A 17966-nucleotide genomic window follows, 5' to 3' on the forward strand; every position below is an offset into this window, starting at 1 on the left:
TCAGTCTTGGCCTCTGAGAAGCACATGTGTTCCTGGAGCCACAGGGCCCTCTACCAAATGTTATCCTTTCCTTCTCATCCATTATTTCCTGCCATTTCTACCCCTGCCTGCAGCAGGTAGCCCTCTACTGAAGGGGGACAGAGAGGGCAGCAGAAAGCTTTCGGTGCTCAGTGCAGGAGCAAAGCCTGGTTCTCAGCCCTTCAAGGAGGAATCTTCCCCTCTTGTGATGGCCCACCAACTCAGTGGTCTGACAATTCCTTGACCTGCTCGACATCACCCCCTTCACCTCCATTCTCCTTCACTGCCCACTCCAGGGCCACACTCCAGACCTTATCATCACCGGGAACCATATCACCTCTAAAGACTTAAACTCAAATATCCTACTTTCCAGCTCAACCTTTTATTCTTCCAGTTTTCTCACTCATTCACTCCCACTAAACCTCCTTCATCCCCACAAAATATGCTCCTTGACGTCATCCAGCCCTCTGGCCTCCCCTTCCATCTGTCAGTTCCATTCTGACCCCCACTACTCCCTTCCCTATCCACACTGGGTCTCACAGCCAAGCACATGAACTACTCTCCCACCAGCACCTTCGGTTCTCTGCCTTTTTGTACTTGTGATCCACTTATCTAGCAAAACCCCAGCTCTGGATCCCTCTAGCTAGTCTGCTTTCTGCTTCTAGTTGCATGCTGCTGAGCACAGCTAGAGGAACTCACACTGCTAATTGCATTGATGCAGCAACAAAAAAATGGTTTCCAGCCTGAGCTGTGTCATGCCAGGGAAAATTGGTTTTCTTTCCTTTGATCAGCTCTCATGTCCATTTCCTTTTTTAACAACTCCAAGTCTTCCTTAAGCCTCATACCAAATTCCTAGCAGCAGATGATGACATGGTCTGTTATTTCATAATTGAATTAAAGGGGCTGGAACTGCCCCCACTTCCTGTGGGCTCACTCTCCCCTCCCCATCCTCCCTTTCAAACCAAGGTCAAAGGCACAGGCACACACACAGGATATGAAGTGAAGACAATCTCTGCCCTCAAGGATCTTACATTCCAGAGGCAGCTAGACCTGCGAGCATGATGCTATGATAGAAGCATGGAGGAATGGAAGTATGTGAAAGTGGAAAACATCCAGAATAAGAAGCATCTGAGACTTGCTGGGAGACCAAGGGAAGAAATTCACAACAGGGGCTTCTGAGCTGTGATTCATTATCTCCCCCTCCATATCTCTCCTCTTAATGGCACTACCATTCTTTTTTTCCTCCATTATAAAATGTGATAAAACATATATAACATAAAATTTACCATTTTAACTGTTTTTAAGTGCTCATTTCAGTGGCATGAAGTATATTAACACTGCAGTGCAACCATCACCACCATTTATGTCCAGAAAAATTTTTTTCCATATTCCAAAACTGAAACTCTGTACCCATTAAACAACAGCAACACTGCCATCTTTTTATTCACCCAAGCCAGAGACTCTGGGTGACATCCTAGATTCCTCTTCCTTCTCTTCACTCAGTTCTGCATTAAATCTAGCACCTGGCCTAGCTGATTTCACTTCCTAAACATCTCCTGTCTGTACAGTTTTAGTAGGTTCCTAAATAGTCGCTGACAATCATCTTGCCCCCTTCTCCCTGTTTGTTGAAGCACAAATGGCAGACTTCTGGATGGTTGCCCTTCGTGCTGTACATTTTGCTTCCCCAACTCATCCTCACATACCTTGGACAGGAGCCACTGGGAGGTCCACATGCTGTCTCATATCTCTGTGCCATTACACATGCAGGTCTCCCAGCATGAACTGAATTTCTCTTCCTTGTGCACCTGAAACACTAGTCATCCTTCAAGACCCAGGTTAAGTGTCCCCTCTTCCCTGAAGCCCACCTAGCTCCTCATCCCCACCTCCCTGCTCCTTCAGATAATACTGAATACTTCCTGGTGAGTGCTTTCATTATACTTTAATCTTATTCTTTATCACAACGTACTGTAATTGCCTATTTCCCCTTGCCTGAAGGGAAAGAACCATGTCTAATTCATTGCTATACAGTGCTTGGCACCAAGGCTACCATGTACTGTTGTTCAGATTGTGCCCTGAGGCAACCAGCAGTGGCTGAGATCCAGCCTATACTTTACTTGCCAAGCTCTGCACCCTGGCATGGGGCTACCCCTGCCCGGGGGAAACCGTGCTTTCTTCTAATCCTCATAAAGCAGCAGTGTGGCATAGTGGTGGATCTGGCTGTCACACAGTAGGGGCTTGAATGTTAGTGTCCTCTCTTTCTGTCCCTGCTTCGCTCCTCTATCAGCCAGTGCCATGGCTCCTGGGAGTGTGGCCAAGTGTCATCCCAGTCTCCAGACTCCAGTCTCCTCTAGAGCCATGAAGGACATAGAACCCTCAAGGGGCATCATTCTTTGGAGGAGAGCTTCCCTTGGCTCCTCTTCTATTTAGGTTCTGGTTTAGGGGCAGGTGTCTCTGCTAAAACTAAACAGTATGTTACAGCCTTTAAGGATTGAGTAGCATCTTAGGATTTTAGACCTACAGAATTTACGGGGCTCTTCTAGTCAAGGGGATGGCAAACACAAGCAGGGAGGCCTCCTTTCTCCCTTTCCTTGACCATGGTATGACATTGCCAATCAATCACAACAATATCACAAGTTTGGGATGTCTTAGAATCCTCAGCAGGACACTAATACAGCAGGACACAGAATTGACATTTAAAATAAAACATTTCTTATCCTTGATCTAACACAACTGCTTATTTTAGGAATAAGGTGAGGACCTCTGTTCTCCATGACCCTCATTCCTCAACTCTGTCCCTTTATCTCTAGTTAATCTTGACCTGGGATGATTCCCACTGATCATTTCATGAACATTCTTAGATGGCTCCCTTCCCAGCAAGTCTTTCCTGAGCAGTCCTATTCCTTGGAATAAAGCTCTAGACAATTTAGCAGTAAGAAACTTAGCATGTTTAACTTCAGAGAGCTGCTACAATCTCCTCACTTATTTGATGGAAAGTTGAAGTCCAGAGATTGAAGAAAAGTGATTTGCCCGAGACCTCAGAACAACTTATGAATATGCCGGGTAAAGTCCAACATTCTAATTCTTGGGCCATGGCTCTCCCTATTATACCTTCTTGTGGCTGAGGTTCATTTCTTATTAATACTCAATGCATGGAATCATAGACTTTGGAGTTAGGGTTAGGGTTAGCGTTAGAATTATATACAGTACCTTTTCCAAACTTCCACAGAAGACAGAACTTCCTTTCTCCATGCTCCATTTCATGTGAGTGTATCAAAAGGGACATGTTAAAATCTAGAGGTTTTAGGAAGCAGGAGATGGGTGTAGTGGAGAATTGCTGAATCTGTATCAGTCAGTTGCTGTTCATCCACTGCCTGACTATATGACTTGGGATCTGGGTGGGCACTCCCTTTGCTCACACTTTCCTAGACCAAAGCCCTGTCCTGAAATGATCACACATTAACTGACCAGACGATTTAGGGCTCTAGCCTTTCCCATTTAAATGACTGTTTCCCTTAATCTTTAGGTAACACACATCATCTACAAAAAAAAAAAAAAAAAAAACCAATAACGGAATAGAGCAAAACCTGCAAGTTGGAGAGATTTTTTTTTCCCTCTCTACATCCTGACCTCCTTATTTGGTGGCTGCAAATAAAACAGATTAGAAACCAAAATAGACTTCCTTAATCCATTTATCCTAAATAAGAATGTAGTGAACTCACGGTTAGAGTTCTGTAAACTATTTTTAAAATTTGATCCAAATGTAGATTGGGTTTATAAATGGTTGACATGGCTATTGGGTGGATGAGAAAATGGAACTAAGAAGTCTTAGAGGATTATCCTGTGATGTTTTTATATGAAAGAAAGAGGCACTTCAGCCTCACTGGGCAATAGATGTCCAGTCAAACTTTCAGCAAAATTATCAGTCTCCTGAGGTATTTTTTGCCCTGCTTCTCTCTCTAATGCATTCTTCCATTAGGTAAATCCTGAATTCTACCCAAGTGAATGTACTGGCTGGGCTCATGAGACAAAACACTGGTAATCCACAAACTGGTCATCTTATAAGTATCAAGGTCAGATTGGCCACTATTTTGATAGCCAGCTATCAGTCAGTCAAGGGCAGAGACTCAACTTCTTTGATTCTCTAGCATTCTCTAGTCTGTTCTGCCATCACCTTTTCCTTGATGAACTCCAACTTACTTGTCACCTCTTCTTTGACTTTCTCCCTGAGGCCCTGGGCTAGAGTTCAACACTTCCTCTTTTGTGTCCTCACGGGACTTTCACATAACTCTAACATGTTATCTTTGAAATCTTTGAAGTGACTTGTTTGTTTATAGAGATTTCCTCCACTAGACTGAATTTATTGCCAGAGCCAAAATGACTCATTCACCTTTGTAACTCCAGTATACATAACAAAGTACTTGGTACTAACTAAGCACTGAACAAATAATGGTTGAATAATCCATGAATGATAAGTGAGTGAAAGAGTGGTCTGATACAAACGGTCTTTCAATTCCCTTCCATCTTTCTGTTCTGTGATCATATTTATTATTACTCTTACTCAGAACTAAACTCTGTGCCCATGCCAAAAGGGAAAGAGTAAGGAGGGAAGGCAGCTCACCCTATAGGGCGTTTTTGCTCCCTCTTGGAGGCTGTGTAACTGTGTAATACCCCCTTTTTTTTTCCTCAAAGGAGATTTGGTCACTTACAGCACAGGTATGCCAACTCCTCCATCCAAGTGAGTGAACTCTAGGTAGGCTGAATTACGAACATCTGGAAAACTAGATAAGGCATGATAAGAAGGCATGGAAGCAGCTCCACTCTTATCACTTAATATCATTCTACATATATATATTTTTCTCTATCAGTGAAGTACGGAAGGACACTGATTTATCCAAAGCACTGGAGTATCACTGTTTTGTTTTGTTTTTTCCTGAATATTTCTTCTACTCCATTGAGTAAAATATTTGAAGCCAGAAACAGTTCAAGATCAGGTTTACTTATTTGTTTGCTTACTTTAGATGCTGGCCTATGTAAAAGGGTGTGACTGATGAAAATCTCTGGGTACTCCAGGGGTAAACAAAACTTCATAGATTGAAAAAGCAGTCAAACAGCCCATAAACAAAGAACTCCTTTTGCGTTCAAATACAAAGATACACTTATTCTTGGAGTGTTAGCTCTTTCTTTTCCCCTTCTGGACCGGAAGATCAAGGTTAAATACGTTAAAGGGAGCAAGATTTCCATACCAAACTTAACAAACCTCTCCCCTAGGAGAAGTGGGATGGGGAGGGGGAATAACAAGCTCTAAAGAGAATTCTGCACCTGGGGTCAGGCTTGAGGCCCTCCTTGGAGTCCCTCGACCCCTTCTTTTCTTGTGGTTGTCCCACCACGAAAAAGGTATCTCTGATGGTAGGGAAATCGTCCAGCAGGGCTCTCAGGCTGTTGCAGTATGCCATGATCTGCCCCCGAAGAGCATAGTGAGACATGTGGCGGTTGAATCTAAAAAGTCAGAAGAAGAGATGATGTACAGAGGTGAATCTAAGTTGTTCCATCTCTCACGGAAGTTCCAGGATATAAGTCCCTGGAGACTTTTCAAAGAGAATAGAGTACCTCTGTCAAGAACAAACGTCTGTTTTGGTTAGGTTGCTGTTGTCTGAAGGCAGAGACATGGATCTCTTCCAAGTGCCTCTTAGCCATCACTTCTGATACTGCTTCCTCCGTGTGTCAGAAGGCAGTTTAATTTGCTTTTATCCAGTAGGACTGTGGCTTATTTAAACACAAACCAGCTGATTAATTGTATGGATTTCTGTATAATACTGTTGTTTATTGAGTTCAGAGTCATAAATCAGCATGTGTAGTTCACATATACTATACTTACTTCTGGCAATATTCAGCTATAACATCTCTCTTGACTTTCCCAATTTCATCCTGTGATAAAAGAGAATGACAGTTTTCCTATTAGACAGTTGGCTATAAGAATTCCCCAAGCTAATACATCTGTACAAACTTATAGCTAAGTTAAAGCAGGAGAAGGCCACACAGCTGACATATTCTTTCTGAAGGTCAACCTACTGGGGGATATTCCTCTGTGGGTCTTTCCTACTCCAGCACATCTTGTGAGTATGCCAAGAATTCAAGGCCCTTACCACTCTTTACCTGAACCATTTCTCAGGGTTATGTTTGCAGAGAGCAGTCTGGAGGGATGAGGTAACATCTCTCTCTAGAAAAAAAAGCAGGTGGATTCCCAAGCTCAATGTTACTCAACTGTGACACAAAACTGCGTGTACCTCGGCTCCTCCATGTTGCCCCTGTGGAACCTCGGAGGCAAAAGGAAATGGCGCAAACATGAGGCTCATGAGGCTGGCTCTGCTGTGAGTAACAAAGTTCTTTGTCTCTGACCTAGGAGTCTTGTGTCCTCTGCCAGCATCCTCAGAACAGTAACAGGCTAACTTATTAGCTTATAAGTAGGCTAAAATCCCAGACCTTGACAAAACTGGCAATTATATTGTCTGAACCCTTTCTAATCTGATAGGCACTGGATATTCCTGAAGGGCAGTTAATGAGCTAATATACTTTTCACTTGGTCAATATTTTTGAATATTTTAGTTAAAAAAGTAATTTACTTAATTACTTAGCAAAAGGAGTCCTTTGCCCCCATTATTGCTCAGCAGTAATCTAGAAGGTCTAGCCTCCATCATATCCAATTTGTAGAACTTGATTAGGTAAATTGAAGTCCTTCCTTTTCAGTCACAGGTATGAACAAAGCCTAGAGATTGTGAACCTTGTCATTTCATTCCCAAATAACTATATATTAGCCTAAGGACTTCTTCATCAAAAAATTAATGAATAATGAAATAATATCCATAAAATTAAGCAACACTTTTAATTGACAAAGGTTTGAATTTCATAATACTTCTCAAAAGATTAGATTAGTATAAAACTGTTTAATAGAAACATGGTGGTAGTATCTGAAAAACCAAGATAACAGGTGAATTTGATGGCAAGAGCCCTTGTGTACCTTGTCTACACGCCCTAAGCACCTGTGGGTCACTCAGGAGTTGTCAAATGTTCCAGAGTAGGTGCTGAAACTAGGTCTGCTTAGAAAGTGACAAAACAAAATGTGCCCTTGGAAAAATGCACATATTTTAAAAACTAGACTGCAATTAGCTTGAATTCCTTCCTTTCTATTTCTTACTGAACTCTCTTTTTCATTTCTTTATATTTTCAATAGTTCTAACCAAATAGGCTGAAAGCAACAGGTTCCAAATTAAAAATTTTTATTTGTTCAAATGTAAAAGATGATGAGATCTTTAGGGAGCCCTTCTTACTACACTCACGAGGTTCTTCATTCTGTCAGCCATGGCTTGTTTCCTGAGGAGGAAGGCGTTCAGCACAATGTCCCGCAGCCCCACCTTTTCTAGTTGAATAGACACGAAAGCTTCCAGAGCCCTGACAAGTGAACAGAGACATGTGAGCCCAAGGCAGGAGGTGAATGGACATATAACAATAAGACTGGTGGACAGGAACACCTGGGGCTGCATACTGGGCACTGCAACAGGAGATCATGTGGCTCTGTTTCTGTGGTTCTTACCTGCTCCAAGTGTTTCTCTTATATTCAGTGGGGATGCTGATATGTCACCATCCTTGTTGGGGACCCCCATGTGCCTGAGGCATGCATCATCAGTCCCTCCTCACTCCCAAACTTCATAGCCTGGCCCAGTGTTTGTACTCCCAAGGTCCCTTTGTGCCCTCCTGGTCTGAACTGTAGGGGTACCTGGACTGAAGTGGCCTCCTAAGGGTCCTCTTGACTAGACACATTGGTCTTAAATCTCCCATCCACACATTGGGAATGTGAATTTAGAGCACTCAAACTCTGGCCATGTGTCAGATTAAGGGCATCTTGAGGAGTAGAGTGGCTTTGCCTGTTACTTTTTTTTCATTCTAAATTTGCCAGAATTAGACTAGAGTCTCATTGGTATGCCTCAATAAAATATTCAGAGCATTCATAATTATTACAGAATACAAATGTCGTATTTTGTAATACAAATTATTACAGAATACGAGATCAAGATATAATACAGAAACGCTGGTTTATAGATATATGTCTGTAGAGGCCGTGCCTCTCTGACACTGTACCATTCTATTATTCTAAGCAATGGAAAAACCCTTGTTAGAATAGTGAGGGTAGTTCTGTGCTTTTCTGTTTAAGATGTGGAAAATTTGGACATGTTCATATTCTTCTTCCTTATGTTCTACCCTCGTTGGAGTTCGAAAAATATAGAGAGAGGGAAGAAGGAGGGGAAGAAGGGAAGAGAAAGAGAAAGGAGAAGAGGGAGAAGAGTCGAGTCTGAAATTAGGAACCGTTGACTCTCCTTCATAGATTGGAGCATATTAGAAGGAGCTGAGCCTTCTTGGTGTTTTATAACGTTTTCAGACAAGGTCTTAAAAATTTAACACATGCTGGTGACTCTGGGAGTTTAGGCATCATTCAATCCCATAATACTGTTATTAACTAGCTTGAAAGAGGACACTTTTGTTATTATAAACAACCCTTCACCGCCACCCCCGTGCAGTACCTTTTGGTAGCCTGGAATCTTTCTGAAGGATGAATAAGCGTGTCTGGGACTTTTGGAGTTGCAGCTAACAGCATGCTTTCTATGCCATTCACAATTCTGGAATTTCTTCTTCTGGTTGGACCCATTCCACTATGATTTCTCAGACCTGAGCAAGTTATTTCCTAAAATAAAACCAAATCAAACCAAAGTGAATTAAATTTGTTGGATTTGTAAGTCCTGTGGTACTGACTATAAAATTATCTCACAGCCATAAGTGACCCCAAATACATGTAAATGGCTGGATACACTGGGGGTGGGAGGGAGTGGAAGGGAGAGAAGAGAAGGGGAGGAGAGGAGAGAGTAAGGGAGCAAACGGAAGAGAGATACCATTTTGCACAATGAAGGGGTGAGGCACTAAGTGTGACTATTCCCAAAATAGAGTTGTCTAAGGTGCTCTGAGAAAAAACTCTCCATTTTACAAGGTGGCTAGTTGGAGTGCTTTGTATACTGGCCTCTCAAGAAATACAGCTGATGAACTTCATGGCTGCAAGATCTGAAAAATCATCTCAGGGTGCCCATTTTTTTTTTTTTTTTTTTTTGCGGTACATGGGCCTCTCACTGTTGTGGCCTCTCCCGTTGCGGAGCACAGGCTACGGACGCGCAGGCTCAGCGGCCATGGCTCATGGGCCCAGCCGCTCTGCGGCATGTGGGATCTTCCCGGACCGCGGCACGAACCCGTGTCCCCTGCATCGGCAGGCGGACTCTCAACCACTGCGCCACCAGGGAAGGCCTGTCCATTCTTGTATAGCCTAAGCATATGGAGGTGGGCTGTATATGCTGCCCTGCATAATGTAATAATGAGGGAGGGAGAGGTGGAGGGAGGGTGGGGAAGGAAGAGGGGGAAGAAAAAAAGGGAAATCTGTATCTTCCAATATTCCTATTGGTTATGGAACTACAGGGCATGATGGATGGAATTCTTTTACATTTGTCTAAAATACTAACTAAAAGAAAAATATTAAGCCTTCAAAGGAAAGACTATTCTTCTTCAAAGAAAGAAATAAGTTCTCCATAGCTGAATTACTGAAGGACACTTAAGGAAAATGAGACAAAAGAAAAAAATCTTGGGTTAAAAAGTCTAAAGTTTCCATCTTGATTTTTTCTGAAGACTCTTGGGCTATCCCAGTCTCCTGGAAATAGTAGAATATACAAGTTCAGAAGACTCAAGAGGTCTTTGAAAGGCTATGAGTGAGCTAAGAGGGAAGAAAATAAGCTCTGTAATCAGATCCTAGTGCTGACACTCAGCTGGTGATCTTGGCTCTGTTCCCTAACCTTTCAAAACCTGTTTCCTCACCTAGAAAAAGGGGATGATGTCCTCCATCTCCTAGGGCTGCTGAGAGGACCCATGAGCTCAGGTATATCCATCACTTAGCTCACTGCCTTGCCTGGACCATAGAAGCTGCTAAGTGGAACCCTTAAATCCTTGACCCCCTCAAGTTGCACTCAAAATCTCAACCATGACCATCTTTTGTTTCTATCCTCACTTTCTTCATTTTTTCCAGTCCCTTCCTACAAATATGATCACATCTATTTTATTCTTAATTCTCCGACCCCTCAATCTTCCTCTTCAATTCTGACCCAACTTCTTAAAGAGTTATAATGGACTAAATGCTTGTGTCTCCCCCTAAATTCTTACGATGAAGCCCTAACCCCCAGTGATGGTATTTGGAAATGGGGCCTTTGGGAGGTAATTAGGGTTAGATGAGGTAATTAGGGTTAGATGAGGTCATAAGGGTGGGGCCCAAATCTGACAGGGCTGGTGTCCTTATAAGAGGAGGAAGAGACACCAGAACTTTCTCTCTCTCTGCCTTGTGAGGACAGTGAAAATGCAGACATCTGCCAGGAAGAGAGCTCTCACTAGAAGCTGATCATGTTGGCTCCTTGATCTTGGACTTCTAGCCTCCAGAACTATGAAAAAATAAATTTCTGTTGTTTAAGCCACCCAGTATATGGTATTTTGATATGGCTGCCCCAGCAGACTAATGCAGGAGCTGTAAATATACCCTACTTCTACATTGCTATCATTCTGTCACTCCTTAACTCTGGCAGTCTGGCTTTCACTCTAACCCCCTTAGAACTGCTCTTTCAGAGTCAGCAATGAACTTTTGAGTGAACTTACCTCAACATAATAATGACAAACCCACAGCCAACATCATGCTCAATGGTGAAAAACTGAAACCATTTCCACTAAGATCAGGAAAAAGACAAGGTTGCCCACTCTCACCACTATTATTCAACACAGTTTTGGAAGACCTAGCCACAGCAATCAGAGAAGAAAAAGAAACAAAAGGAATCCAAATTGGAAAAGAAGTAAAGCTGTCACTGTTTGCAGATGACACGATACTATACATAGAGGATCCTAAAGACGCTTCCAGAAAACTACTAGAACTAATCAATGAATTTGGTAAAGTAGCAGGATACAAAATTAATGCACAGAAATCTCTTGCATTCTTATACACTAATGATGAAAAATCTGAAATTAAGGAAACACTCCCATTTAGCATTGCAACAAAAAGAATAAAATACCTAGGAATAAACCTACCTAAGGAGACAAAAGACCTGCAGGCAGAACACTATAAGACACTGATGAAAGAAATTAAAGATGATACAGACAGATGGAGAGATATACCATCTTCCTGGATTGGAAGAATCAACATTGTGAAAATGACTATACTACCCAAAGCAATCTACAGATTCAATGCAATCCCTATGAAACTACCAATAGAATTTTTCACAGAACTAGAACAAAATATTTCACAATTTGTATGGAAACACAAAAGACCCCAAATAGCCAAAGCAATCTTGAGAAAGAAAAAGAGAGCTGAGGAATCAGGCTCCTTGACTTCAAACTATACTACAAAGCTACAGTAATCAAGACAGTATGGGACTGGCACAAAAACAGAGATATAGATCAATGGAACAGGATAGAAAGCCCAGAGATAAACCCACACACATATGGTCACCTTATTTTTGATAAAGGAGGCAAGAATATACAATGGAGAAAAGACAGCCTCTTCAATAAGTGGTGCTGGGAAAACTGGACAGCTAAATGTAAAAGAAAGAAATTAGAACACTCCCTAACACCATACACAAAAATAAACTCAAAATGGATTAAAGACCTAAATGTAAGGCCAGACACTGTAAAACTCTTAGAAGAAAAGATAGGCAGAACACTCTATGACATAAATCACAGCAAGATCCTTTTTGACCCACCTCCTAGAGAAATGGAAATAAAAACAAAAATAAACAAATGGGACCTAATGAAACTGCAAAGCTTTTGCACAGCAAAGGAAACCATAAGCAAGACGAAAAGACAACCCTCAGAATGGGAGAAAATATTTGTAAATGAAGCAGCTGACAAAGGATTAATCTCCAAAATTTACAAGTACCTCATGCAGCTCAATATCAAAAAAACAAACAATCCAGTCAAAAAATGGGCAGAAGACCTAAATAGACATTTCTGCAAAGAAGATATACAGATTGCCAACACACACATGAAAGGATGCGCAACATCACTAATCATTAGAGAAATGCAAATCAAAACTACAATGAGGTATCACCTCACACCAGTCAGAATGGCCATCATCAAAAAATCTACAAACAATAAATGCTGGAGAGGGTGTGGAGAAAAGGGAACCCTCCTGCACTGTTGGCGGGAACGTAAATTGATACAGCCACTATGGAGAACAGTATGGAGGTTCCTTAAAAAACTAAAATTAGAACTATCATATGACCCAGCAATCCCACTACTGGGCATATACCCTGAGAAAATCATAATTCAAAAAGGGTCATGTACCACAATGTTCATTGCAGCTCTATTTACAATAGCCAGGACATGGAAGCAACCTAAGTGTCCATCGACAGATGAACGGATAAAGAAGATGTGACACATATATACAATGGAATATTACTCAGCCATAGAAAGAAACGAAATTGAGTTATTTGTAGTGAGGTGGATGGATCTAGAGTCTCTCATACAGAGTGAAATAAGTCAGAAAGAGAAAAACAAATATAGAGAATTGACTTGAGGACACAGGGAGGGGGAAGGGTAAGCTGGGACGAAGTGAGAGAGTGGCATGGACTTACATATACTACCAAATTTAAAATAGATAGTAGTGGGAAGCAGCCATATAGCACAGGGAGAGCAGCTCGGTGCTTTGTGACCACCTAGAGGGTTGGGATAGGGAGGGTGAGAGGGAGACGCGAGAGGGAGGAGATATGGGGATATATATATATGTATAGCGGATCCACTTTGTTATAAAGCAGAAACTAACACACCATTGTAAAGCAATTATACTCCAATAAAGATGTTAAAAAAAAAAAAAAGCAACCATCCTAGCTACTACATGTTTCCAAGGATTTTGAATCACATCAAAGAGAATGTTATTAATGAAAACATTTTGGAAGAAATAATACTAGAGATATTGTTGCATCTCACTTCTCTATGTCAAACTTTTAACCATTTATTCCCAGAAGAGAAATTTGAAACATTAAGGCAAAATTGTTGGGTAAAAGATCCATTCGCTTTTCGAAACCCAGAATCAATAATTGAGTTCAACTTGGTGCCTGAAGAAGAAAATGAATTATTATAGCTCAGTTCTTCATATACATTGAAGAATGATTATGAAACATTAAGTTTATCGCATTTTGGATTAAGATAAAGGAAGACTTTCCTTTGATAAGTCGAAAGAGTATCCTGCTCTTATTACCATTCACAACAACTAGTTTGTGTGAGCTAGGGTTTTCAGTCTTAATCCAGAAAAAACAAAGGAAAGGAATGGATTAAATGGTGCAGCAGATATGCAAGTAGCATTATCCTCCTGTGTTCCAGACTGGCATGAACTTATGAACAGGCAAGCACACCTACCACGTTAAATAAATCTTTTTTTTTTAAATTGGAGTATAGTTGCTTTACACTGTTGTGTAAATAAATCTTACCTGGTTTTTGTTTTTTCATTTCTTATTTTGTGATTTTTTATATGTTGTATTTAAATGTTAATCTAGCACTGTATGTGATAACTTTATGTTTTAATTTTTGTTATATTTAATACTAATAAAATCATAATGTAATTTAAAAAAAGAAAGTAAAAGGGAAAAATTTGCCATCTACAACTTCAAAGGAATATTATCAATATGCCTAATCTAATTAGTGCATAACTATGTGATTCTCTGCCTCTTTATTACTTTTTTATCTTTGGAGTAAAAATTCTTTAAAAAAAAAAAAGGAATTAAGGGTCCAGAAATACACTCTTACATTTACGGTCAACTGATTTTTGCCAAGGGTGCCAGGACAATTCAATGGGGAAAAATGAGTCTTTTCAACAAATGATACTGCGACAGCTGGATAAGTACACTCAAAAGAATGAAGTTGGGGCTTCCCTGGTGGCGCAGTGGTTGAGAGTCTGCCTGCCGATGCAGGGGACACAGGTTCGTGCCCTGGTCCGCGAAGATCCCACATGCCATGGAGCAATTGGGCCCGTGAGCCATGGCCACTGAGCCTGCGCGTCCGGAGCCTGTGCTCTGCAACGGGAGAGGCCACAACAGTGAGAGGCCCGTGTACTGCAAAAAAAAAAAAAAAGAAAAAAAAAAAAAGAATGAAGTTAGACCCCCTATCTCACACTACATATAAAAATTAACCATAAATGAATCATTGACCTGAATGTAAGAGCTAAAACTACAAAACTTTTAGAAGAAAACATAGGAGTAAATCTTCCTGACTTTGGATTAAGCAATGGTTTCTTAGATGTAACACCAAAAGAGTAAGTGACAAAAGAAGAATTGGTAAATTGGGCCCAGTCCCGAAAGCGATGGCGGTTGCAGTTGTGGGTCTTACTTCTCCTCCCTTGCCCTAGAGGATCTTCTCTTTTTCTCCCTTTCTGCCATTCCAGCAAGCTGCAAACCCTCTGAAAAAAATGCCTCTGCACCTCTAGCTCTTGTGGAGGTTGGTGTCTTTAGTGGAGTCTCCTATTTCAGGGGGACCTTCAAGATGGCTGACGAGTAAGACATAGAGATCACCTTCCTCCCCACATATACATCAAAAATACAACTACATGTGGAACAACTCCTACAGAACACCTACTGAACACTGGCAGAAGACCTCAGACTTCCCAAAAGGCAAGAAAATCCCCACGTACCTGGCTGTGCAGCTGACAGGATCAGGCCTGACACCAGGCCTGGTGTCAGGCCTGAGCCTCCGAGGTGGGATAGCCAAGTTCAGGACACTGGACCACCAGAGCCCTCCTGGCCCCACGTAATATCAATTGGCAAGAGCTCTCCCAGAGATCTCCATCTCAATGGTAAGACCCAGCTCCACCCAACAGCCAGCAAGTTCCAGCGCTGGACACCCCATGCCAAACAACTAGCAAGACAGGAACACAATCCCACCCATTAGCAGAGAGGCTGCCTAAAATCATACTAAGTTCACAGACACCCCCAAAACACAGTGCTGGACACGGCCCTGCCCACCAGAAAGGCAAGATCCAGCCCTACCCACCAGAACACGGGCACCAGTCCCCTCCACCAGGAAGCCTACACAAGCCACTGAACCAACCTCACCCACTGGGGGCAAACACCAAAAACAATGGGAACTACGAACTTGCAGCCTGCGAAAAGGAAACCCCAAACACACGTTAAGTTAAACAAAATGAGAAGACAGAGAAATATGCAGCAGATGAAGGAGCAAGGTAAAAACCCACCAGACCAAACAAATGAAGAGGAAATAGGCAGTCTACCTGAAAAAGAATTCAGAGTAATGATAGTAAAGATGATTCAAAATCTTGGAAACAGAATGGAGAAAATACAAGAAGAATAGGTAAATTGGACTCATCAAAATGAAAAACTTTTGTTTCAAAGAACACCATCAAGGAAGTAAGAAGATGATCCTCAGAATGGAAGAAAATATTTTCAAATCATATACTTGATAAAGAACTTGTATTCAGAATACGTAAAGAACTCTTATAACTCAATAATAAAAAAAAATCCAATTTTATAAAAGGGCAAAGGATTTGAATTGAGATGTCTTTAACAAAGATATACAAATAGCCAATAAGCACATGAAAAGATGCTCAATGTCATAAGTAATTAGAAAAATACAAATCACAGCCACAGTGAGATATCATTTCACCCTCACTAGATGGCTAAAATAAAAAAGAGAGATAATAAAAAGTGTTAGCAAAACTCAAAACATACATATGTCCTTACAAAAACTTGTACATAAATGTTCATGGCAGCATTATTCATAATAGTTAAAAAGTAAAAACAACCCAATGTCTGTCAACTGATGAATGGATAAGTAAAACGTGGTATATACATATAATAAAATACTATTCATCAGTAAAAAACGAAACAAAACAAAAACGAAGTACTGGTACATGCTACGACATGGATGAAGCTTGAAGACACTATGCTAAGTGAAAAAATTCAGACATAAAAGGCCATATATTGTATGATTCCATTTGTATGAAATGTCCAGAATAGGCAAATCTGTAGAGACAGAAAGTGGATTCCTGGTTGCTAGGAGCTGAGGAAAGTGGGGAATGGGGATTGACTGCTAATGGGTACAGGGTTTCTTTTGAGAATGAGGAAAATGTTCTGGAATTAGATAGTGGTGATGATTGCATGGTCTTGTGAATTATACGTTAAAGGAGTGAATTTTATGTTATGTGAATTATATCAATAACAACTAAAAAATTCAGAAAAGAAAGAGAATATATTTTGTGTTACCTTTTGTGAAAAAAAGAAGGGCAAATGTATCTGGTTACTTTTGCAAAAAGAAATACAGGAAGGATAAAACAGAAAACAATGGAATCATTTATCCACAAAGGGTAGGGGTGGAGGAACAGGATATTTTCTGCTGGTTGATTCTAGCTTGTCAATATTATAGAGTCACATACAATGGAAAAATTATCAGCAAACCACTGAAAATTAAGAGACCCAGTAAGAATTTGATCATATGTCAGTTTGTATTAGGAAAGAAGGAAGGGAGGGGAAGAGGGAAGGAAAGAAGGTAAAAAGATAGCGAAAAAATGGTCAAAAAAGGGAGAAAGACAAGGAGGGAAAAGGGGAGGATGGGAAGAAGGAAAGGAGGAAGGAGTGGAGGAAGGAGGAGGGAGGGAAAGGGGGAGGGAGGAAACAATGGGGCAGCCTGACAGTAGCTGGCGGTAGTGGTAGCACGCCTCAGGCTTCTCTATCTTACAGGCTGACCTTGACATCAGCATGACGGGCCCCTCAGGGAGTGTGATAGAAGGATGCCTGCTGGACAGCCACCATTAAAGCATTTTTCTGAGTAGCTTGGCATGCAAGGGTCACTTGCATATTTTCCACTCCCGGATGGAACAAGAGCTAAAGGAAGAAATGTGAAAGTAATTAGGAATTTCTCTCATAACAGAAAGGTGAAGTTGAGGGTGGGGATCACCACTTACTCAATATGTAAATGTATGGATCAAACTGCTGGATATGTTGAGATCCTTGCTCCTCAGCCACAAGCCTGAATTTGGTCTGTCCATAAGCAGTGTTTCATCCCATGAAGGCAGGCTCCAGGCCTAATTGCTCTGTATCTGGACAGCATCAGGTTTCCCTAGTTATCAGAAAAGGATGAGTAGGCTCTGATTAACTAGCAAATATATGCTCAAAGGTAGGCTTTTGTAAAACTGCCAAGATTGGATTAGTGTTTAAAACATACACACACAAATACAAACCTGCACATACACATATAGAAGCAAAGAAGTCCATCTGAGTGACAGAGAAATGCAAATCAAAACTGCAATGAGGTATCACCTCACACCGGTAAGAATGGGCATCATCAGAAAATCTACAGACAACAAATGCTGAAGAGGGTGTGGAGAAAAGGGAACCCTCTTGCACTGTTGGTGGGAATGTAAATTGATACAGCCACTATGGAGAACAGTATGGAGGTTCCTTAAAGAACTAAAAATAGAATTACCATATGACCCCGCAATCCCACTGCTGGGCATATACCCTGAGAAAACCATAATTCAAAAAGACACATGCACACCCCAGTGTTCACTGCAGCACTATTTACAATAGCCAGGTCATGGAAGCAATCTAAATGCCCATCGACAGATGAATGGATAAAGAAGATGTGGTACATATATACAAAGGAATATTACTCAGCCATAAAAAGGAACGAAATTGAGTCATTTGTAGAGACATGGATAGATCTAGAGACTATCATACAGAGTGAAGTAAGTCAGAGAAAAACAAATATCGTATATTAACGCATATATGTGGAACCTAGAAAAATGGTACAGATGAACCGGTTTGCAGGGCAGAAATAGAGACACAGATGTAGAAAACAAATGTATGGACACCAAGGGGGAA

At 41.1% G+C, this 17966-nt stretch overlaps 1 protein-coding gene across 1 annotated transcript in view; it reads right to left on the reverse strand.

Moving 5' to 3' along the window:
• Positions 1-5282: 5282 nt before the first annotated feature.
• Positions 5283-17966, reverse strand: part of LOC132437153 (uncharacterized) — a 45898-nt gene continuing 33214 nt past the window's right edge. The window contains 6 exon segments of the mRNA XM_069541363.1: positions 5283-5514; positions 5894-5943; positions 7353-7464; positions 8592-8752; positions 16830-16967; positions 17403-17436. Of these exon segments, the coding sequence (XP_069397464.1) occupies positions 5283-5514; positions 5894-5943; positions 7353-7464; positions 8592-8752; positions 16830-16967; positions 17403-17436 (727 nt within the window).

The sequence above is a fragment of the Delphinus delphis genome, chromosome 14 (genome assembly GCF_949987515.2).
Source record: "Delphinus delphis chromosome 14, mDelDel1.2, whole genome shotgun sequence".
Taxonomy (NCBI): Eukaryota; Metazoa; Chordata; class Mammalia; order Artiodactyla; family Delphinidae; genus Delphinus; species Delphinus delphis.